Source organism: Cololabis saira, chromosome 14 (assembly GCF_033807715.1).
Source record: "Cololabis saira isolate AMF1-May2022 chromosome 14, fColSai1.1, whole genome shotgun sequence".
In the NCBI taxonomy this organism is placed as follows: domain Eukaryota; kingdom Metazoa; phylum Chordata; class Actinopteri; order Beloniformes; family Belonidae; genus Cololabis; species Cololabis saira.
Genome location: NC_084600.1, coordinates 11,411,923 through 11,437,428, shown reverse-complemented (window position 1 = coordinate 11,437,428; position 25,506 = coordinate 11,411,923). Strand labels below are relative to the sequence as shown.

General features: G+C 41.7%; 1 protein-coding gene across 6 annotated transcripts in view; it reads left to right on the top strand.

The window, feature by feature from the left end:
* LOC133459580 (disks large homolog 4) overlaps positions 1–25,506 on the top strand; it is a 155,619-nt gene that overhangs the window by 63,763 nt on the left and 66,350 nt on the right. For all 6 annotated transcript variants that reach the window (XM_061739673.1, XM_061739675.1, XM_061739672.1 and 3 more), the window contains exon 2: positions 14,199–14,360. In XM_061739673.1, coding sequence (XP_061595657.1) covers positions 14,199–14,360 — 162 coding nt within the window. The remainder of the gene's footprint in view (positions 1–14,198; positions 14,361–25,506) is intronic.

Sequence of the window (25,506 nt, the reverse complement as noted above, 5' to 3'; positions counted from 1 at the left end):
TAGTTTGAAAATATTCTTAGAAATCTTTCCTTTTATGTTTAAAGTGTTTAAGTCGAAACTTTGCACTTGCTGCACTGCAAAGAGATTAATGACTCGACCCAACAGAAGGCTTAAATTTGGGCGAAGATGGTGAATCTAGAGCATCTCCATAGGGGGATAAAGAAGCTCCTGGTTGTAGCTCCTTCTTCTGATTCAGGGTGGATAGATTCTCACATTAACATCCTGCTGCCTGCTACAGCTTTAAGCATTCTGCCCCTTGGTAAATGTAAAGTCAGTTGTTATTGTTGAAGCTTACATAGCTGCAGGATGCTAACAAAAACCAGTGCTGCACTGACACCTTAGAGAATTAAGAGAGATTGGTTGAAGTTGTCGCTGGCAGTCGGTGGGTGCATTCTCCATCTTCTGAGGCTTACATATATGCGAAATAAACAATAGTACTGCTACTGTAGGTGTTGGCTGGCAACAGTAATTGTGATGAAAACTGTGTATGAGATTTAGCACTTGTGACGACACTTTTGAGTGAAAATCAACTGAGAAGGAAACAATGAGTGTAATTTAAAGGATTGCTGTGGATAAAGGGAATTTTTGATGACCAAGGGAGGCAAACAATGTTTAATATTCACTGCTATGTCAAATATAAAGTTGTGAGGCTATACAGGATATGCATCATAATGCTTGCCATATGTGCCAGTCTGATTTTAAAGATAATAAAAGAACCCAGTTTAACTGTGGTTGGTTTACAGTGCATTGGTGCACACTGGTAACCAGCAGGTGTTCTGGTCTACATATCTCATGTTTAAGGAAGTAAATTCATTTCTTCAGCTCTGCAGGTAAAATACCTGCAAAACCCATATGCAAGAGTTTTTGTCTATTATTAGGGCCCGGCCCGAGCACTGCGAAGGCCCTATTGTATCTGTAGGAATTTTTTTCCTGTTTTTTTTTTTTTTCTGACGAAATGAGGGCCTTTTTGCCCCCCTAAACTTGCCCCAAAAGTCACCAAATTTTGCACGCAAGCCAGGCCTGCCGAAAAATTTTATATTTAATGGTTTCCATAAATGGGCGTGCCCTAATGACTCAATAGCACCCCCTAGAAAACTTTGTGCCTCAAGCCCCAAAATACGGTTTGACGTACATGCATGAAATCGGTACACACCTGTATCATGTCGCAACTTAAAGAAAAGTCTCTTGGCGCCATGGCCGAAACCGAACAGGAAGTCGCCATTTTGAATTAATCGTGTCATTTTGGCGCATTGCGGCTGTTAATCCGGCCTGAACCGTAACGTGCACCCAGGTGTGTTATATATCAAAATGTGCTTCTATATCCTGCGACGATGGGGATTACTTTTCTCAGTCAAAAGCGTTACCGTGGCGACGATAGACGACAAAAAGCTCCCCCCCCCCCCCCTCATCTGATTGGTCGCTATCTGATAGTTTCTACTTTCTGCCATAACTTTTAAATGGTTTGATATAGAGAGTCGTGGGTGTTGTCATCGGACTCGGTTTTGAGTCCTTGAACATAATTGATGCAAATTAGCTCCGCTCCTTCTGATTGTTCAATATTTGATAGTCCCTATTTTCTGGCATAACTTTTGAATGGTTTGACATAGAGGGCCTGATTTACTAAAGGTTTGCATGCGTAAAAACGTGTGCAAACTTGACATCACGCGCAAACCAATGTGCAAGCTGATCTACTAACAGCATGCAAAGAGGACTGCGCCTCTCAAATGAGCAAAATAGCACACGCTGTTCATTTAGTACTTTTGCCCTGATGAATAATCAATATGGGGCGTACCCGCCAGAAAGCGCTAAATACTGGGAGGGGAAAATGCAAATATGTTCATTTACCACACGCAATGAGATTTACCAAGCCCGAAAGTAATTGATTGTGATTGCGTCTGTATTTATTACGTTCGAAAGGAAGGTGCTAATCTGCCCAGCATTACGCACCGATGGCTGCTGTTATTGTGGTGTTGTGCCGTATTCAGCACCCCTGCCGTGAAAAGCACCCCTTTATACACACTCACACAAACACATACTTAGGAGTTTATATTATATATATTTACAAATATTATGGAAGACAACACAGTAAGCAGGCTATTAATTAATGACATCAATAACCATTTACCCGATTTTTGTCATCTGTGACTGTGATTGTGGGAAAGTATGACTATTGTGGAATCCATGAGCGCATTTAAACATGAATCATTAACACAAAACTGGACGCTAAACAGAACGTGACACGGAATGAGAATATAATTTTTGTCATTGTGTGTACGTTGTCATTTGTAGTAAATTAAACATGAGCATTTAGTCCTTTTTGACATTTACTCGTGAATAAGAGATCTGTGGGTAATATATGTTGACGAGGGGCTGCTTTTCACGGCAGGGGTGCTGAATACGGCACAACAATCTCTAACTTCAACTCGTCAAATTTAATTTTGCGCTTGCGACTATCCTGCTTCTCCTGCTTTCCATCCAGACTCTCCATGGCGCAAACCGTAAGACACGCAACACCTTATTTAAATACTGCGGTTTGCACCTGTTATCAATTGCGCAAGCATTCTTAGTTGATCACCCGCAAAACACACAACAACAGCACGTGCAATCTTTTTCAGTGCACACACAATTTAGTACTCTTTATTTAGGATCTTAGTAAATCGGGCCCAGAGAGTCTTAGAGAGTCTCATCGGACTTGGTTTTGACTCCTTCACCTTAATTGGTGCAAATTAGTCCTGCCCCTTCATCTGATTGGTCGATATCTGATAGTTCCTACTTTCTGCCATAACTTTTGAATGGTTTGACATAGAGAGTTGTGGCTGGTGTCATCCACTAAATGTCCAGGCCTGAAGAATCTTCATGCAAGTCATACAAGCGCTTCCACTGCAGCACGCTTGAACGTTCACAAGGGTGCGAGGGCCCGTTCATCGCTGCTTGCAGCTTTAATTTTCTATGTCACTGTTTATCCATGGTTTGGCCCAACTGCTTCTGACTAATAGGGCATGGATGTGTATATATTTGATCAAAGTTTGTATAATAAAAAGAGGTGTTAGTTTAGCCATGCCATTTCAAAGTAATCGTAATTAAAATGGTTCAAAAAAATATAATGACTGCATTCTCTCCAGAAGAGCAAAATTAAACTTATGTACATTTTTTTAGCAATGATGTTCTTGTGTTTTGCTGCCTGAGTAGGAGAAATTAAGATGTATGGCTGTATGACCCTTTCAAACACTAGTCTCTAGTGATTCAGATTTGATTAACTTGAAAAAATAACCTTCTCTGTTGGGACAAATTATGTAGCACAAAACTAAAATCCAGCCTAGAGTTCATACTTAAAGCTCTGCAAAAATGTCTCACAGATTTAACACCCAGTTTGAAATCCCTCTTAGTTCTTCTTTCAGTAATTACACACACCAACACACTGATGCACGCATGCAATCACACACACACAAAATGTATTCTTCAATCTTTAAAGAAACTGTAGATGAACTTTTAGAAGCTTAAATTCAGAGGATTTACCCTGTTTAAATGTACACCTAACGGTCGTCTTGTAGCTCCTGTAACACGTCGCACGTCAACTGCATTTGCAGTGGATATAATACGCTTAAGAGGTGAGTTTAACCTTCATTGCATTAAATAAGACACAGTCATTTAAAATATCTAGCATGGTCCTCGAATTACAAACTGAAATGATGGTAGAAAACATTTGATATTCACTCCGCATTAAATGAGCTCATTTCACCAGTGAAGGAAGAGCTTATTCAGCCAGCAGTGTGCAGTTTTTATTTTTATTACCCCGAAAGGACAGCCAACAACTGTTCCCACAAATTGATGAGGCCCACCTTATAATGACCTATGAAACTGAGTAATTCCTCCAAGATGTGATTTCCGTACATGATGATTTACTCACACAATAAAATCTGAACTCTGAGGATTTTCTTGCAAAGGTAATTTCGTGCGCAGCTTCTGTAGCAGATATTCATAGTTGAAGCTGTTATTAACCCCCTGCTTGTGATAAAATAAACACCCTAACACACTAATCTAAATGTCATGCAACAATTATGTTTATTAAAGCAGTTGATGCCATATAGTGCCCGAGATGTATTTATAGGCTTTGATTAATCCTATAGTGGATGTCAGTGTTATGTGTTACACATAGGAAGGGAATACTAAGGAAAGCTACTTCACCATGTACACTTACCAGTATTGAATAAATACTGTACAAACCATTGTTGTGTTTGTCTCACACAGGAATATACTGCCAACTTTTCTATATGAGGAACAGATAATTCAGTTAAATGCAAATCTGTTATTTTCAAACCTTTTGGATAATATTTTTAAGACCAAATTGAGACAATTAAAAATACATTTTATGCTAAGATAATATTTTTAATTGTACAAGGTAAATTCACAGAAACAGTAGTGGCCTACGTTGTACCCATTTTAAGAAACTAAAATGTGTTAAAAAGTATCAAGAAAGGCACCATCAATAACATTCAAAGGTGGAGTACATTGAAATACCTCGGAAAGAGCCATACCATTAGGAAAGTTTCCATTAAAAGGGATCCTGGGTAAAAAGGCGAGGCTGAAACTGTGAAAGGACTGTCTTTGTCCTCTTGTCTTTTCAGCCGTCATGTCTCCATTTCACTGACTACGTTTACATGCATCAATAATCCTTTTCTAACCGGAATATTAGCAATAACCCGGTTGCGCGAGACCATGTAAACACCAATAATCCCTTTGAATAACCGGAATTTGCTCATATCCCGGTTTTTAAAAACCCGAAAATGACCCCTGGGTTACTCCTTTTCTAACCCGAATATTTGGTTATCAAAAGGAACAGGAATTTGTTTTCTGCTCATGTTCTTTTCTTAAGGAATCTTGGAGCAGGAGGAGACTAATCTCCTACCAACTAAATAACTTCATAAATGTAATGAAAGATATGACCATTTTGGCATTTGTAGATGGTAGAAAGTACCGGGATAGCGAGATTTACAAAAAGGTGAGCGAAAAGTTGCGCGAAGCAGGATTTGTACGAACGCCAGACCAGATCAAGCATCGCTGGAAGATGCAATTACCATGTATACAGGGATAACCCTGTTTGCTCACGCATGGAAACAGATTATTCAGAATGTTCCAGTAACCGGAATATTGACCTTAACCCGAATTTTGACTGCATGTAAACGTAATCAATGATGGACCGAGAAGGATCAACTGACTTACTAAACTGCCACTCCATACCACTTGGTGGCAGCAATGCACCACATACATTGTGTGTATACTACCAATAAATATACAAAGAAGAAGATGGCAAAGAAGGGATAAAAAAAAAGAAGAATAACGTGGTCGGATGATAAGATCAGCATTGAAGGAGCTGAGGTGGTTGCTGTATTTCTCTGTACTGTCTGCAAGCACTGCACCAACTGATGATTGATTCCAACTCAGCGTTGAAGGGTACATCAAGATGGCTGAATCTGATCTTTTACCCCCCAATAAGTATTGAGTCAAAACCACCCTCCAGGCAGCAGTGTTTTAGGGGCACATTGGCATACAGTACCTAACCCAAGGCAGGGACGTGTTTTAGCCCGGCAGAGGGTCCCAAAAATACTAATTGCAGAGCCATTCCTGGTAATGGAAACCCCAACCCTGGACAACTGCTAATGGAACCCTGCCTAAAAACATTATCTTACATGCCAAAGAGAGGGAGAATTTTCATTCTCACGACTACCAATGATTCCAGTTCTATAGATTGGGAGTTAAGTTATGTTTCTATGTAACCCTAATAAATGGGGATTGGATTGATTAAAGGAGCATGAGGCTCCTTTTAAGAAATGAGACTCTCTAGCGCCACCCTTCGCCACGACGGCCGTCGGGGGTACTGCAGCCAACAGCAAAGCCGGCACGGGAGAACGGGGAGAACGTGCATGCAGCGTCATGTGACGTCACATCCACAGGACAGCGCGGGAAATTCGGGACCGAATTGCAGCACATTTTGCAGCACACAGCCTGTTCAAGGCAACGGAGAGATACACTAGAGCAGTGATTCTTAACCATAGGGCCGCGGCCCACACTTGGGCCGCGAGCGCCATCTAGTGGGCCGCCAAAAAAAATTCAGTTTTGTACGTGTGGGCCGCGAGGGCCGCGAGGGCCGCGGGACTGCATAGCAACTCCCAACCAAATGAGGAGAAGAAGACACTCAGCTAGCTGTACGTGTAATAGTAAGAGAAATGGTGTGTCTTTACAGAGAAAATCCTTCATTTTGCACAGAGTAGGTTTAGATCCGCCAGGATTAGGGATCGATTAATTGGGTCTGCGCCCAGAGCAAGCGAGCGCGGCTTGATCATTTATCCCAACGCGTCCCCGCGGCCGGGGAGGTCGGCTGAGGCTGCCGCTCGGGCGGTGGGCTCCGTCGTTACTGCTGAAGGATGGTAGATGTAGATGCGTGGGCTGTCGTGTCTGCTGGACTGGACTGTTCGGGCTTTCGAAAAAGCATCGGAAAGTAACTGCTGCAGCGCGACCAGAGAGCTGCGGTGCGGGCTGTGCCCGTCGCAGCTGATCAGGCTCGGATGAAACCCGACACACTGAGTCCTGACAACTTATTAATGTAAATAACTTAAAGTAAAATCAAACTAAGTTCTGTCCTCGCTGTATTTTTAAATATGCAACCCGGAATGGACAAATTCATCCTGTTCAGTCTTCCCACTGGTACAAAACCAGTGTCTTATACGTTCAGAGACCGTGGCGTTCAAAGTGCGAAAGTGAAACGCCACTGAAACAAAACACAAAGTTTCTCATCAAACATATCCACTCAAGTCTGAACTGAAGTCACAGAAAAATAAACTGACCATCTTAAAACATCCTGCCCATGTTTGGGTCCAGATACAGCTGTGAAGCAGCTTTCTCCACAGTGAACATAATTAAAACTAAATATCGTTTCAGGCTCATCAATGAGCACCTTTACATGCATATGAGAACCTGACACCATCCAGCCCAGATTTAAAGTCCTGACAGGAGAAGTTAGAGCTCAGTTCTCTCACTGAACGACAGAAAGTGGGGGCATAAGATTATAAGAGGGGAAGAAAGAAAAACTGCAAAACTGTTAAATTGTTAAGATGTGTTTATATTAATTTAGTATAAAAATGTGTTGAGACAATTAACAAAGAAAAGGGGAAATTCAAACTGCTGGTAGAGAAATAAAATAAGATAGCATTTGAAAAATAAAATAAAATCTACTTTATTTTTAAGAGAAAAAAATATGTTTAATTCAAGTTAAACATGTTAATTGGCAAATATGTACTTTTTTTAATATAACAGTCAGATGCAGATGTTGATACAACTATGAGGCTACTTGAATATATACACACACACACACACATATATATACACATATATATATATATATATATATATATATATATATATATATATATATATATATATATATATATATATATATATATATATATATATATATATATATATATATATATTATGATGTTCTGGACCTTCGCTTGAGTAAATTTTCTCTAAATGGACCTCTTAAAGTTTTAGTTGAATACCCCTGCTATACAGTGTTTATATTTAATGGGCCCCAGGCCACTCTGTACTGAAAAAGTTGGGCCCCAAGGTCAGAAAGGTTAAGAACCCCTGCACTAGAGGATCATTCTTTTTGATTTGGAACGCTTCATCTGACATTATTACTAGAAAACTTAAAATGTATACGAATTTTTTTCATAAATCCTGCCTCAATCCTGCCTCATGCTCCTTTAAACTCTAAAGACCAAAGTTTAAGTGTTTGATTTGACATTTTCATTGCAAGAGTTCATTGGCTGAACTGCTTTGTTTCACCGATGTAAAAATGATGATTAAATGTAAATGATATCCCTAAAGCTCAATGTAGGGTTCTATGTAGCAACTACACACACCTACTTCAAGGACAAATGTTGTTGGCATTTATGCATGTCTGTTGTTTGTGTTGGTCTCTAGTTTTACGGTGCAGGTTTTTTTCTGGAGCGCTGTAACTTGCAGTGTTTTGTTTATCACCTGGATGTAGCTCATGCATAGCGACTGAGCAAGTAAAACAGATCTTATGGAGTTGGAGCTGATAAATGTTGAACATCTGTCATTTTTACTGGCATAGTGGAAATCTTTCATGGTGCCCAGCTTGAAAAAAAAACAGAGGTAGTAGATAGAAATTAAAAGTTGAAGATGAACATTGCTATCAAGCAGACCAATTACATTTGTTGGAGTGATGTTCAGCACAAGAGAGATGTACGTCAAGGTACTGCATAGCTCATGGTATAGGGTTTCCTGCTCCAGCATGGAAGTGCTGTCGGGTCAAGGGTGAAGCATCAACCAGGCTTAATTCTGCATCACTCATCATAATTTACTTTAAAGCATTTTCTGGTTGAGTTGATGAGCTATATCCCATATATTTTTGATTTGATACAATTAACTATTCTACACATCATGTTCTCATTGTCCTCCTTCAGCTGATTTCTTCCAGTGTCATCCAGGTCAGCGATCCAGTGAATCTACCATAAATACCAATTGCCCAGCCAACATTCATTGGCCTTTGTTTAGTTCACTCCCATTTGCAAATGACTATCTTCCAAGCTTTCTCAGACTACTGGGGTTAACAGGAATCCCAGGGCTCTCTAAATACCAGGCTCTGGTATTGCCACTTTTGCGCCTTTCCACTAGTACCTACTCAGCCCGACTCGACTCAACTCGGTTTTGCGCTTTCCCACTAGGGGTCTAACGTGCCTAGTTGATACTTTTTCTGTAGCTACTCTGTCGAGGTTCTAAGCGGCTGAGTCGGCTGTATCTGACATCATCACACTACAGGCCACCGATTGGTCGGGGGGTTGGAGTCAGACGTCTGAGTCAGGAGGAGGAAATCAGAGAAAGAGACTCTGACTGCTGCTTCTTGTTCATTTTATTCAACAAGCAATGGCAGCAGAAGTGTGTTTCATGATCAACTCTGAGGTGCAGATGTTCATAAACCTGGTGCTGAGGAGAGAATTAAAAAAGGATCTAGACGGAGATAAGGAACGACCAGATCTACCAGGACCTCTGTCTCTTCATAGCTGCTCACGGCTCCAGCGGATTTCTCAGCAGCCGAGACAAACAAACAAAAAAAAAGCGTCGCCGCTTGAAGCTTCTCTAACTCTCATTTTTTAACTTGATATTGAACACAAGTCACAGACCCAGCAGCACATCTATCATCTCCTCCAGGTTCTACATCTTTAGTGTTGTTGTCTTCTTCGTTTAGATCACACAATCAAATACGTCACAGCAGCTTCTCTCCAACCTCCTACTTCTGATCTGGGTATTGAAAAGAAACGAGGGCAAGTCGAGTCGAGCTGAGTAGGTACTGTAGTGTAAAAGTGCCGTTAAAATCCAGTTCTATTACACAGATTGTGAAAGAGGCTTCCCATCTTACTTGTTTCAGCCTTTGAAAATATATGTTTAAATATATCAGCCTTTTACTCTCTACAACAGAACCACGTAGAGCTCTTTTGGCAGACTTCTGACATTAAAGAATTTGATAATGATAATTATCAATAATATACTGTATAATATCTGATAATTATGTAATAATTGCTCGGGGGTCATGTTCTCGGTCTCTGGAAAGATCCTAGAAACAACTTCTGTTGTAATAGACGGTGCTATGTAAATAAAATTGAATTGAATTGATGATAAATGTCTGTGACATGTTACAGACATGGGCTAGGAAAAAGACAAATGCTGCTGACTACCATCTCAAGCAAGGGTTTATATTCTTTAGACTAAGGACTGAAGACTGACTGCTTTCATTTGAACCAGCTGATCAGGGACCTGGAACACCTGGGGCCAGAAGTACAAAACTCTGTGTGGTGTCATCATTAAAACTGCATGCACACACAAAGGCAGCAATGTTCTTTCATTCTCACCACATTTATAAAGCCGTGGACATGTACGACTCTTTTATTCTATTATAAATTCTAAAGTCTGATTTGCTCTCCATTTTTTAGCCATATAGTAATTTGAATATTAAAAGACTGTTAGCACCGCAACCAAACAGACTTGACAATAACAGCAAAGACGAAGCACGATTTATCTAAATGGGAATCTAAGACATTTATCAGTGAAGTAGAGAAAACGAAAGATATTTTCTTTTTGGTGTCACAAAAAGAGAATACACTGCTGAATTGAAACAAGTAATGGAGCCAATCACCTCTTTATGTTTATACAGTAGCAAAAGAGCTTACTGAGGTTTTTAAAAAATGTTGTATTATATGAGAGGTTAGCATGTGCATCATGAGGAGAACTGGCATCAGGTGCTTTATCTGCAACTAATGAACTGATAGTATGGAATTATGATCACATGGCCAGGAGGGAGACACATGACCAGGTGGAGCATGGTAAACTGACAGATTATATTTACTCTGCAGGTCTTGATGGTCAATTCTGATTTAAAGTTGATATTATTTATGTATTTTCTCATCATGTTTTAAAAGTGATATATCTGCATTCATACCAGTTTCTGGATGAGGAAATGCTGTGCAGGATGCACCTGGCTAGAAGATGTTGTATATTCCCCTGTTTCCATGAATGCATTGATAATCCACACTGTGTGCACATTCAAACCCCAGTGTTGGAAGTTAGTTCAGTAAAAGTGAATGTCTACAACAGCAGCTCAGAGTCCAACTCTTTATTATTGAAGTTGTAAAAGACAAAAATGAAAATATTGTCTAAGCCATCCCTTTCAGGAGAATTGTTGGAGGTCAGAAAAGGGTAGGCATGTTTAACAGTGGAGAAAATATAGGTCGATCTGTGTTTATACCATTCACTACAGTTATAAATGAAAAAAAATCTGATCTGTCCACGTAAACATCATAAGTGAATCCATGTAAATAAGGTCTGAAACCGACCTGAATGTATCCAAATCTATGGGCTTTTTTCACTGCAGATTATATCTGATCTGTGCACTGTAGACACAAGAGCCTCAGGAACCGTCAAGTTATGAATGGACCAACTATGATCCAGAACAAGACTCAAGTATTCTGTCTTTATTTAAAATCACATTAGCAAGAACTTCCAATACTACCTGATTAGCTGTGATTGCACATGACAATTAACCTCTGTTTGCAATTATGGTTTGGTGCTTAGCACTGTTGCTTCCCACCAAGAAGGTTACTGGTTTGGATCCCAGCAGGGGCTTCTCCATGTAAAGAGTTTACTCTGGCTTCCTCCCACAGTTCATATGAAACAATAATAACAAAATAGAAATATGTGTGTCAGGTAAACTGATGATGAGTAGATTATGTGTTTTTTTTGTCGATATGTAGCCCCTGCAATGAACTGGTTACCTGTTTACCAGCAGATCCCTCTGACCCTGAATAGGACTGAACAGGTATACATAATGATGATGAGAAACAAAATCAGAAAAAAAGTCACCGGTGTGTTGTTTTTATTAAAGTTTTACTTCACCATATCAGGATTAAATCGAGGATTAAATCACAGAGCTGTGTATGCATGATTTGAAGCATGTGAAAGGTGAACATTCTCACTGCATATTATTCATTTATAAATAGGCTACCAAGAAAAGGATAAACAATCATCTATCTGGTAGTGAAACACGATAGGCTGGGATTGAGAATGCTACCACTGACGGACCAAACTGCACATCTGAGTCCTGTCAACTAAGTAAATCTCATTTTCAGTCATGGAGCTTACTTTTCGAAGCCCCTCTCCATAAGGACACTTTGTTACATGAACTGAATGTCACATCCCCCACCAGTAGGACAGAAGGCAGCATGGCAGCATGAAGGTTGGTCATGCGGGAAAGGGGGAGGCATCTGACACCAAACTGCTCAGTTCTACTTAGAGCACTGAGCATGTCATTTAGTAATATGTTCAGGTGATGTTTTCTGCTTTTTCATTGTATATTGGTAGTTCTATATTAGTTGGTGGCTTAGAGTTACATAATCTACAAACTATTTTTCATTAAAGGGGACCTGTTATGGCATCTGAATGTCTTAAAAACAAGCTTTTGATTGTTTTTGCTAAATAAATGAGAAATTTAGCCTCTGAGCCATGTCTGCTCATTATCTATGCAGGATTCTGAGTGGGCGGGGCTATGATAATGAGGCTCTGTGCTGATTGGCTACCTGAATGACGCGATAAACCGCTACGAAAAAATGGCGGAAGCTCCGGCCGGCGGAGTTACCGTGTCCTAACTGCATGCGATGCGAGCGAGCATCAGCGTAAAAAAAATTCCATTGCTTTATTTTTTTATTGGACTGTCCTAACTGGCCGCGAGCGACGCAGTGCTGCGCAGTGCTGCGCAGTGCTGCGCAGTGCTGCGCAGTGCTGCGCAGTGCTGCGCAGTGCTGCGCAGTGCTGCGCAGTGCTGCGCAGTGCTGCGCAGTGCTGCGCAGTGCTGCACGCTGTTTTGAGCATTTGTCGGACGCACTGCTTCTATTTCCTTCATGTCGCTCGCGCTGAAAGCCGGTTGAATCGCTGTAGGAAACAGTCATGGATGGAGAACGGCTGATCCAGTTAGTTGAAATGAGAAGTTATCTCTATGATTCCTCCTCATTTCACTACAAAAACCTCGATAAAGTGGCAGCTGACTGGAGGGAGATGGACAGAGAGCGTCCGATGTCACGCAGTGCGACGCGATAGTCGGACGCTCGCATGCAGTTAGGACACAGTGTTTAGTTGTGGGCGTGGTTTGCATTTTGGTTACATAACGAAAGGGAGCAGAATCTGAACGGCTCATAGATCCACATCAGACTGGATGGCTCATCCGGGCGGCTGTACAGACACTGCAGAATTCGGTTGCTTTCCTCCTTCTCTGAGTTGTCAGGCTGAGGGGAAACCACTTTATATATGTTAAAGCAAGAGAAAACGTGTTTTTCATAATAGGTCCCCTTTAATTTAGCAAAACCCAGCTTCAAATGTGCTTAACACAAAGAATTGTTTAGTTTCCTGCTTGTTAACCTTTAATTTAAAAACAATGCTATAAATAACTTCATTTTTTTGTCCCTCTTCTGTCCCATCTGGCTGTTTTGTTTCCCAATATAAATGGACAGATTTTTTCACTTTTACCCATCCCCCCTCACTTTCTCCTCTGTCTTCATCTCTGTTTCGCTCCCTCTTTCTCGCTGCCTCAGTGTAATGTGATCCAGGACCGATGCTGCCAGCCCCAACTGTGGCTCTGCAATCTCTGCTCTGCTCTGGTTGCTAGGCACCCCGTCTGAAACAGGGCTCAGTGATGTACCTCCCTTTCCTTCCAGCCTCCCAAAAAGACAGAAAAAACAGGAGCATGCGAGTGAGAGTTGGAGAGCAGTGGGGTTGGCTGTGAGACCACCGGCCAGTAGTCAGAGTGATCCATCTGAAGATTTCTTGGTTTTCTGAACGGGCTCCTTCACATCTGCAGTGCAGCACAGTAGTGCATTGTGAGCATACCGGGCTTTTGGGGGAGGAGGGCTACATATCTGTAGAGAGCACAAGCTCTCAGCCACAGGATGAGGTGGCAGATCTCCACTGTGATGCTGCCCACCTTCTTATCTGTTTGTGATGGAAAATGCTGTGTGCCCTTTTTGTGTCATCACGCCTAGAAATGAAACGTAGCATGTGTGGCTTAAACAGTGGGCTGCTGGCAGGTTGCCCAGGTGTGGGATATTGGTAGGGGAGTAAGGGTTACTAGGAAGAAGCTGCATGAGCTGCTTACATGATGAAAATTATGAATCATGGTACTGGTTGCCCCATGTGGTTGTGGGGGACGTTAATGTTGCAATGCAAACAATGCAGTTTAAGTCCTTTGTTCCAGTGGTGTCCCCACTTTTCACTTGTATATACGAAATGTACACATGTAGTGCACACATTTAGTGTGGCTGGCCAGTCTAATGAAAGATACTGTTTCGTAATAAAATAAACTTATTCCATGGCTACTCTTTTTTTTTTTCTTTTTACTTGTCTGCACACATATTAATGGTTAATACCATGCTTTTAAGAACCTAAGGCATATATATGTATATTGCGGTGACATCCGCTGCTAATCCAGGACGCGAGAACACACATGGAGGCGCACGTCGAGCACTGGAAATCTGCAAAAAAAAAAAAAAAAAATAGTTTCCATGGCTTCTCTTCATACAGGAGGTATGTTATGGACTAACACCCTGGTATGTATCTATGTGTTCATTTTGCAGAAGTACAGGTACCAGGATGAGGAGACGCCCCCCCTGGAGCACAGTCCAGCACATCTGGCTCAAGGGAAAAGTGCAGAGATGCTTCATATGAGTGACAAGAACCTCACTGCCATGGAGGCTATACATGGCTACACACCACATACGCATATCTCTCCTGTGAAGGTAGGACACCCACATACACACTGAGATGCTAACTTGTGTTGTTACTTGATTATCGATCAGTATGCAGCATCATTACCACTGCACAATACACTATGTATTGTGCATAAAGAAGCAGGCTACAGTGCTTGAATACGGACCAATTTCACAAAGAAACACATAATAGTTAAGATTTCTATGTACAGTTATGGCCAGAAGTGTTTTTTTTTTTTTTTTTTTTCTTTTGTCAGAGTTAGTGTGATTTCACCTTTTTACATCACCACAATGGATTTGGAATATAAACATTTGGACAATTGAGTGAAAAGAAGTAAACTGACCCGGTGTGGTCCATTCAGTCCAATACGGATAAAGCGATAAACGGGCCCTCGCACCCTTGTGCACGTTCATGCTGCAGTGGAAGCTTGTATGAGTTGCATGTAGATTCTTCAGGCCTGGACATTTAGCGGATGACACCAGCCACGACTCTCTATACCAAACCATTCAAAAGTTATGGCAGAAAGTATGAACTATCAGATATCGACCAATCACATGAAGGGTGGGGATAATATGCACCAATTAAAGTGAAGGAGTCAAAACCGAGTCAGATGACACCACCCACGACTTTATATGTCATACCATTTAAAAGTTATGGCAGAAAATAGGATCTATCAAATATCGACCAATCAGAAGAAGGGGCGGGGCTAATTCATGCCAATGAAGGTCAAGTACTCAATACCGAGTCCGATGACACCACCCACGACTCTCTATGTCAAACCATTCAAAAGTTATGGCAGAAAAAAGGAACTATCAAATATGGACCAATCAGATGAAGGGTAGGCGTGCTTTTTGGCATCTAGCGTTGCCATGGTAACGCTTTTGACTGAGAAAAGTAATTTGCGTCCTCGCAGGATTGAGACGTACATTTTGATGTATAACACACCTGGGTGCACGTTACGGTTCGGGCCGTATTAACTGCCGAAGGAATGGCATAAATTGTGCCAAAATTACACGATTAATTCAAAATGGCCGACTTCCTGTTCGGTTTCGGCCATGGCGCCGAGCCTTAGTGCCTTGCAAGCATTAAAGGTGGGTAGGGGTCTACTGTATGTCACAAAGCTCAAATCATCTTAAACTGGCTTCTTCAACTTGACATAGAAGTCACTTAACTCACATGGTCTCTAATGGCGCTTTTACACTAGTAACCTAATCAGCCCGACTCGACTCGACTCGCCTTGCCCTCCTTTCTTTTCAATAACCAGATGAGAAGTAGGCGGGTTTGAGCGAAGCTGCTGTGACGTATTTGATTGTATGATCTAAACGAAGAAGACAACAACACTAAAGATGTAGAACCTGGAGGAGATGATAGATGTGCTGCTGGGTCTGTGGCTTGTGTTCCATATCAAGTTAAAAAATGAGAGTGAGAGAAACTTCAAGCGGAGACGCTTTTTTTTTTGTTTGTTTGTCTCGGCGCTGCTGAAAAGTCAGCTGGAGCCGTGAGCAGCTATGAAGTGACAGAGCTCCTGGTAGATCTGGTCGTTCCTTATCTCCGTCTAGATCCCTTTTTAATTCTCTCCTCAGCACCAGGTTTATGAACATCTGCACCTCAGAGTTGGATCACCAAACAGACTTTTGCGCTGTCATTGCCTGTCGAATAAAATGAACAAGAAGCCACAGTCAGAGTCTCTTTCTCTGATTTCCTCCTCCTGACTCAGACGTCTGACCCCAACCTCCCAACCAATCGGTGGTCTGTAGTGTGATGATGTCAGATGCAGCCGACTCAGCCGCTTAGAACCTCGGCAGAATAGATATAGAAAAGTATCTACTCGGCACATTAGACCCCTAGTGGGAAAGCGCAAACCAAGGCGAGGCGAGGCGAGGCAAGGTGGGCTTAGTAGGTACTAGTGGAAAAGCGCCATAAGTTACAGTACCAGATCTGAATGCAAGGCAGCCCATATGGGGTGTGGTGGAATGGGAGATTCACACAATCACTAATGAAAGTATAGTTGACCAACCATCAGCAGCTTTACCATATTATCACATCAATGTGCGCCTAAAACTCTGAAGAGTGATTCCTGCACTTTGATGAACCCATGTAATGGAGAATTGAGATGTCTTCAAGGCAAAAATGTGTAACTAATGAAGTGAATATTGAATCTTTGTATGTCTCTAATTGTCTTATAATGTTCCTACATCTCCTAAATGTAAAAGTCAAACATGCTATCGATCAAAATCATGAAAATAATGTATCTGTTGGCTTTTGTTGGACCACATGTGCTCACAGTACACCTAGATGTGTTATCACTGACTATGTATACTTTTTTAACCTAACCATGTGTTATTCATCCCTAAACCCAACCAAATGCAAATGATTTGTGTAAAAGTAAAAGGACTGTGTAAAAACGGTGGGCCCTGATTGGAGTGGATCCAGTAGTTTCCAGGACTACGTCAACAGAGTAACACCATATGGCACACCTGTTCTTCCTTATAAGTGTTCACAAAGTGGCAACAAAGCCCTGTGTGACTACGTACTTGGTACATGAAGTGAGATTTAGTATGTGAACCTCATCATGTAGCGAGAACTTCTCGGTAAGCTTTGCAGAAATATATTCTGCTGCAGAAATCTCCAATATATACTACTAATTAAACCAAATGTAACTACTGTAGAGACGGATAATTGTATGTGTACATTTGACGAAGAGAGATTATTTCATTTCAAATTGTTGACAAATAAACACGTATTTCTGATTTGTGATTACCAAGATTCCAGTCAGCATTTCCAGATCTATCAGCTGCCAGACAGACATGTTCATTTAGTTTGAATTTCCTTTATCAATAACATAACATCCTCTAAGCTGATTAACTTTATCTTACTTTACCGCACGCACACTATCTGTTGTAATGTTGTATTTAATACAATACATGGTCTACCTTAAACCTTAATTCCTCCACAAAAGTGCTTTGATGAGAATATAATGTGATCATGAGGAATAAATATATTATGTTGTACTTTTGAGTCTCAACTTTAAACTGTATGAAAATACACAGCAGGCAATTTGATATCAACACTTAAAAGCTTGAGAAAAATTAAATTAGAGACAGGATACATTTCACATTTACACCGCTGTTCTCATCTAAACTAGATATGTGAATACTAGTAATGGTTTGAAATAAAATTTCTTACAATTATGCTAGTGAGGGCAATGTATGAAACCAAATATCACACTGGCTCATGAGTTTCAAAGGCAAAATCAAATTATAAGTGACTGATGCATGTAGTAGCTGCTGTGAAACTACATGGCCGTTCTCCATTACCTGAGAGGAAGAGCTTGACATTGGAACGGTGCAGTTACATCCTGAAATGGAATGAGTAACCCACAGTTTGGTGACTAATGCTGGTTGAAATCAGCTCTGTTCAAACACTGCACTGCTTCTTAATAGCATTTACGTCAGACACATGTCGTACAAGTGCAATATGTAAAATTAATGAGAATGCCATGACAAAGAAGGGGGACATTGAGACAGCCAGCACGAGAGCTATCAGTAACAAGCTATGAAGATCCAGCTGACGTCAGTAGGAACATGAGCACCTTGCCTGGAGTGCCTTAACAAATGCTTACTGTAGCTACAAATGTAAAGGTGTAAGCTATAACGGCCACTTAATGATGATCCGTTTCAAATGCCCACGTTAATCAACAGCCTCACTGCCCATTCTGGCTTGAGAGTCTTGAGAGAGTTCGTGATTTTCCATTTGGGACTGCAATGTACAACGAAATCCCTAGATATGCCCACTTAAATGTTGTCTTTTAATGGATAAAAAGGAGAAGCTGAGTTATTGTTTTATATATATATGAGTTATAAGTGCTGCTGTTTGAAATATACTTGCTAGCTCAGCGTGAGCTGTGGCAGCCATGGAGATTTCTCCTCAAGGATGCTGAGAGGGTGCAGAGTAAAGAGGCACTAACATTTAAATCCTATGTAAAAAGCATTTGAGTGCTGATGATTATATAAGACACTACAAAAGACTCATTATTAAGCACAGTGCACTTACCTAATTCTAGCGAGAGACTTGCATCTGATTTTTGCCACTTTTCACAGCGTCTCTCTTTTTGTTTGTCGATGACTCTTGAGTGTGTCGTTAAGTCAAAGCATCTGTGCTGATAATACGTCATTTCTTTCTTTTTTCTTTCTTTTGCATTTATTTTTTATAGAGTGACAATGTACATTAATGAACATTTAAAAAAATGTAAATGCACGCAATTGTAGCCAAAAGGCTAATTTCCATTGGCAGTCCCCCTGCCAGAAGGAACACAAGGCGTAGTGATAAAAACGTGTTACTTTTTCATTCTACACGCCCACACAGCTTATGTTATGTTATACGGTTAACCCCTCCTGACTCATATTCCCTCCCCTCAACTCGCCTTGAGCCACAAGGTGACAAATAACATATCATCCAATATTAGCGGGATCCAATCTAAAAATGCCTACAGTCTTGTATAAAGTACTTGAAAATTATTAAGTCCAAATTTCTTACCTAAAAATGACTTTAATAGAAACTAAAGTCACTTACTAATACATTACTTGAGTAAAAGTCTTTTACACGTTTATTTCCTCTTGGCACCGTGAAACTTAAAAACACATGAAAAGCTTTAATTACAAAAATATATTAATTATAAAAACAACTCATGACAGCTATAGTCCATACGACATAAACAATATTCACCAAGGGCGTAAATCTTTACTTAAAACGTCTCCGCTCCACACAACCCTCTTCTGGCAGCAGCTAGACACATATCACAATCAAGGTTACTTTATACAATTATATGAAACGCTGTTGCCTTGATATACTTAGGTTACATACTGATCTTCATCTGTTTCCCGAACCACGGCGGCTACTCGGGTGTATCGGCTTACATGTGAAACAAAACAGCGTGTGTCCACACACCTAACCCCCGATATCATTTCCGGAGCAGCAGCGCCAGCATAGGCCCAATCAGCCTTATAAACCCCCCCTGGTGGTCACTTACAGTCTTACTGTACTTGAGTGTCAAAAGTCATTTTCTGGTGTGATAGGTAGTAAAGTACTGGAAGTAAAAGTATAAAAAGGTTAACAGATCTTATCTACGCATCAAGCTAGACAGATATCTGAATAGTTCATATAAAGCAGCTAATGTTAAATCACTCATGTTGTGGCTTCACTAAAAAAAGATTTAAACTGTATTAAACTGTATGTGTTTCTTCAGTGTCAATATTTCAGTGCTTATACAAAGCATTTTGTCTGTTAAGATGACTTTTTTTTTAATCCAGGGAAAAAAAAAATCCTGTAGATATGGTTTAGGTGTTCAACATTATTTTTTCCACCAACGTCATGATTATTGAGCTAACCAGTGTTATATTTGGCATGGTTTTGGCAAGTAATAGCAGCAATGCCAGTGGATGCAACTCAGTGTTGTGCATGAACGCATTCAAATGAAGTTGTTATCTAGTTGTTACAGATCATGTGAAATGTAGCTCTGGAAACCAAATCTGTTTCTTAAACCAGAAAAAGTTGAAGATTTTAACATGGGAGTCAAAGGAGATTGACTCATTTTTGAAACCAGCCCCCAGTGGTCAGTAGAGGAACTTAACTGAACATACTTCGTGGTTGGCATCAACTAGCAAAGGCAATTTAGCCCCATGCTTTGAATACATAAAGGGGCACTGATTCTTCTGATCTGCATTATTGCAGGAAAATAAATTTCTTTTTTGCAGAACTGAGTTACAAAAGATGGTCTGGGGAACATTTATCAAAGAGAAAGTATGCATGTGCCATGCAGTGGGGTAAATGAAAAGTTGCCAGAAATAACTCTAGAGGGCTCATTATTTTTGATTTGGAACGATTCATCTGACATTATTACTAGAAAACTTAAAACGTATACAAATTTTTTTCATAAATCCTGCCTCAATCCTGCCTCAAGCTCCTTTAAAGCAGCACAACGTAACTTTCAGCTTTTCTGAGTTTGGCGGCATCTTTTGGACAAAAGCGGTAGTGTTTTACCAGAAAGAACACTACGTTTCCCATGAGCACCAGCGCGTACTGCCAGAAAACTCCTGTCCCGTCGCTGCATTTGTTTTGATGAGAGGAGACTGGATGCTTTTCTGTTTCACCAAGTGAACAGACGGAATGCAAAAAAAAAAGATGTTAAACTGGAATTTACCGGGATACCTTAAACAAGGAAGCCAGGGAGCAGTATATGGAGAAAATAATGATTATTAACGGTCTGGATCCATATCAAATCTCTACTGAAGAGCCATATGTTTCAATAAATTTGTATAATACAACATACAGTACATGTTTTGTATCCCTCTTACTTCTGTTTTCTTTTTTTTTGACCGCTGTATTATGCTGAAGAGCCGCCGAGGCGTGATTATTTTTGTTTTCCTCGTTATATTATTTTTTTCCTCTGCAGCTACAAATAAGAGTTAATATTTTTTCCTCAACAAACTAGTTTTATCTGAAGATTGGGGTTTAATTGCACCGCAGAGAGCTGGCCAGCAACTGCGTTTAGCTGGCGAAGTGGGGAATAAAACCCGTGTTTTGATCCGACCCCGGTCTGTGTGAGTGTTTGTGGTTTAAGGCTGTTTATGGTCCTGCGTTAAATCGACGCAGAGCCTACGGCGTAGGGTACGCGGCAACACGCACCGTACGTTGCTGGTCGCCACGTACCGCCGTAGATGTGCGTCGATTTAACGCAGAACCATAATTCAGGCTTTACTGTGTGTTTGGTCGTTACAGCCGCGATCCAAAGCGACCCGACGACACTTTCACTCTTTTACTCTGTTATATCAGATACTTGGCCTGCGTGGTTCTGCCTCCGAGCAGGAAACCGTTGAAAAGTTAAACCATTAGGATCTTTTCCCTGGTCTGTTATGTGGAGCTGCTGCAGCCACAACGCAGCAACGGGTTACCAGCTTCTGCGGAGCTGCGCTCTAAGCCCCGCCCATTTTCGTCTCGACTGCGAATCGGGAAGGAGGGGGAAGTGACGTATGTGCCGTAAAGCAGTCAAAGCCGTAAAATTTGTAGTTTTTTAGTGTGGCAGGGTTCCTACCATGCTCCTCAAAGTTACATAGTGCCAGTGAAGGCGATACAGACCCCTCAGATCATGAAAGAGGTGTCATTAAACCTGTTGGAAGTTGATGTACCATCACAATGACTCTGGAAATATGATATTAAGGTGGAAAAGTTACGTAGTGTCGCTTTAAGTACATTAAAAAAAATATTTGTACATAGTTACTTGCTACAAATGCCAGTAAACTCATCTTTAGGGATATTTTATAATGTTTATAAAACACATTTTCGAAGATGCATGAAAACACAACACATGCACCATTTTAATGTCATCAGTCACTAAAATATCTGTAGAAACATCTGTTCTCTTTCACAAAAGGTAAACATGCTATTTCTCTCTTTATTTCCTTTCTTTTCATTTTTTTCACCTTTCTTCTTGGTTTGATTAATCCCTTTGGTCCCAGCAGAGTTTGCCGTCCCGAACCTGCCAAGGGATCATTAATTATTGACAGTTGAAAGGTCCATCATTAATTAAAGTGATGGGGCATGAGACAGTCTTTGCTCTTAATTCTGCCGTGATGAGCTTATTAAAGCAGCACAATGTAACTTTTCTACCTTATATAATATTTCCAGAGTCATTGTGATGGTACATCAACTTCCAACAGGTTTAATGACACCTCTGTCATGGTCTGAGGGGTCTGTATCGCCTTCACTGGCACTATGTAACTTTGAGGAGCATGGTAGGAACCCTTCCACACTACTGGTAACGCACTACCGCTTTTGTCCAAAGGAGCCGCCAAAATCAACAAAAGCTGAAAGTTACATTATGCTGCTTTAAAGTCTGTTTAGAAGAGAAAGTGAAGAGAAGTGTTGTGGGCCCTCCAGAGTTTAAGATCCATTACAGAACTCATTAAAGTCCGTTCACAAAAGTGTGTGCGGTATTTAGAAGGATGTCTGTGCCATTACCAGACAAAAATAATTTTTTTGATTCTTATAGTGAATTTATTACATTATTTCGAAAAAGTGTCTAGGCCAGTGATTCTTAACCATAGGGCCGCGGCACACACTTGGGCCGCGAGCGCCACCTAGTGGGCCGCAAAAAGAATTCAGTTTTGTACGTGTGGGCCGTTGGGGCCGCAGGACTGCATAGCAACTCCCGACCAAATGAGGAGAAGAAGACACTCAGCTAGCTGTACGTGTACCGTATTTTCACGACCATACGGCGCACCGTGTGAAAAGGCGCACCCTCAGTTTTGTGTGTCATTTTTGGTTTTAAAACACACATACGGCGCACCGACCCAAAAGGCGCCGTCTACAGAGACGGAGCTGCACACACGCGCGCTGCAAAACACACACGCTAAAAATAGAGCGGAAGCAAAACTTAGTTTGATATTTTATTTCACTTTTCACATCAATCAAACCCTTCAAAGGTTCATATTCTGTTTCCGCATTAAAGAATTTAAAAAAACCACAGGGTCGCCGCACATAAACCTGCCTCAGCCACCAGCCCTTTTCATTTCACTCTGGCTGGAAAAGTCTCTTTAGAAAACGCTTTTCTTTTAAAAATCACCATAGCCGGCAGTTTCTGTCCATCAGCGTGGCAGGCAAGCACAAGAGTAAATAAACTTTTCATACCCCGTTGTGCTGCGGATCCCGACCGCGGCGGTCCCGGGTCCCGCGTCCCAGGTCCCGCTCCGCAAAGTTTTTCTTTTAAAAATCACCATACCGTTTCTGTCCATCAGCGTGGCAGACAAGCACCACATAAATGAGAATGTGTGTGTTTCGCGCCAGCGTGGCAGGCAAGCACCACATAAATGAGAATGTGTGTGTTTCACGCCGCGAAAAACACACACACGCATGTCGGAGATCCGGTACCGGGTTTGTAACCGACAGATTTGGCTGGAAATCTCAGAGGGGGAAGCTGATCAGACCTGAGACGTACCCCAGAAATCTCTGCTCGCAAAGCAGGTCGATCGGACCCCGCTTGGGGAACCAGGAAGTCGGGCTGGAGCAGCGCGCATCACCGCGGCTTTAACCGGGGAATGTGGACGGTTCCGACCGGCCGGGACCGGAGGAGCCCACATGGACTGGTAGTAGGGGCTCCCGGGGAAAGAGCACCGGCATTTCAGCCGGATCTGCCGCGGGGATGCGGCGATCGGACCCCGCAACCCGACGGCAGGTGCTTCCTCGGTTCCCGACATGCAAAACACACACGCTGCAGAACACACACACAAGTGTGCTTATTTAAAAATATAGCGGGAGCAAAACTTAGTTTGATTGTATTTTATTTCACTTTACACATCAAGCAAATCCTTAAAAGTTTTCATCTTCTGTTTCCGCATTAAACAGCTCAGTGGATGGTCTCATTCACGTCCGCAACTCACGGGGGCTTCACCCGCCCCCTTCTCTTTTTACCGTTCTCATGGTGGCCGGCCTTACATTACCGTAATTCCGGTAATAGACACGGCGCACCGTTTCATAAGGCGCCCGGCACATTTAAAAAAATAAAATAAAAAATTTATGTGCGCCTTATGGTCGCGAAAATACGGTAATAGTAAGAGAAATTGTGTGTATTTACAGAGTAAATCCTTCATTTTGCACAGAGTACATAGATCCACCAGGATCAGGGATCGATTACTTGGGTCTGCGCCCAGAGCGAGCGAGCGCGGCGTGATCATTTATCCCGACGCGTCCCCGCGGCCGGCGAGGTCGGCTGAGGCTGCTGCTCGGGCGGCTCCGTCGTTACTGGTGAAAGACTTTTTTTTCAATTCAATTTTATTTATATATCGTCTAATACAACAGATGTTGTCTCTAGACGCTTTCCAGAGATCCAGAACATGAACATGAACATGAACATAAACATAAACCCCCGAGCAATTATTATATAAACAATGGCAGGTAAAAACTCCCATAGTGGGAGAAAAGCCTTAAGCCAAACAGTGGCAAGGAAAAACTCCCCTTTAGGAGGGAAGAAACCTTGAGCAGGACCAGGCTCATAAGGGGGGACCCTCCTGCCGAAGGCCAGACTGGGGGAGTCAGAGACGTCGACAGCACACAGCAGGCAGGTAGAAGCAACAGCGGGATGACCAGAGTTGGGGGGGGGGCGTCAGCAGCACATAAGTCATGTGGAGCAGCAGCGGGATGAGACGGTAGATGTAGATGCGTGGGCTGTCGTGTCTGCTGGACTGGACTGTTCGGGCTTTCGAAAAAGCATCGGAAGGTGACTCTGCTGCAGCGCGACCAGAGAGCTGCGGGGCTGGCTCTGCCCGTCGCAGCTGATCAGGCTTGGATGAAACCCGACACACTGAGTCCTGACAACTTATTAATGTAAATAACTTAAAGTAAAATCAAACTAAGTTTTGTTCCCGCTCTATTTTTAAATAGACACTTGTATGTGTGTGTGTTAAGGCGGCGCTCCGTGTGTGTAGACGGCGCCTTTCCACACGGTGCGCCGTGTGTGTGTTTTAAATCCAGAAATGACACACACAAAACTGAGGGTGCGTCTTTCCACACGGTGCCCGTATGGTCGTCAAAATACGGTAATTAGCTTGGCTCTATATACAGAGATGAGAAGCGTAACAGGTGGCAAGGGAAGTTCAACCCGGAATGGACCGATTCATCCTAGTTCAGTCTTCACACTGGGACAAAACCAGTGTCTCATTCGTTCAGAGACCGTGGCGTTTAAAGTGCGAAAGTGAAACGCCACTGAAACAAAACACAAAGTTTTTCATCAAACATATCCACTCAAGTCTGAACTGAAGTCACAGAAAAATAAACTGACCATCTTAAAACATCCTGCCCATGTTTGGGTCCAGATACAGCTGTGAAGCAGCTTTCTCCACAATGAACATAATTACAACTAAATATCGTTCCAGGTCCAAAAATGAGCACCTTCACATGTGTATGAGAACCTGAAACCATCCAGCCCAGATTTAAAGTCCTGACAGGAGAAATTAGAGCTCAGTTCTCTGACTGAACGACAGAAAGTGGGGGCATAAGATTAAAAGAGGGGAAGAAAGAGAAACTGCAAAACTGTTCAATTGTAAGATGTGTTTATATTCATTTATTATAAAAATGTGTTGAGACAATTAACAAAGAAAAGGGGAAATTCAAACTGCTGGTAGA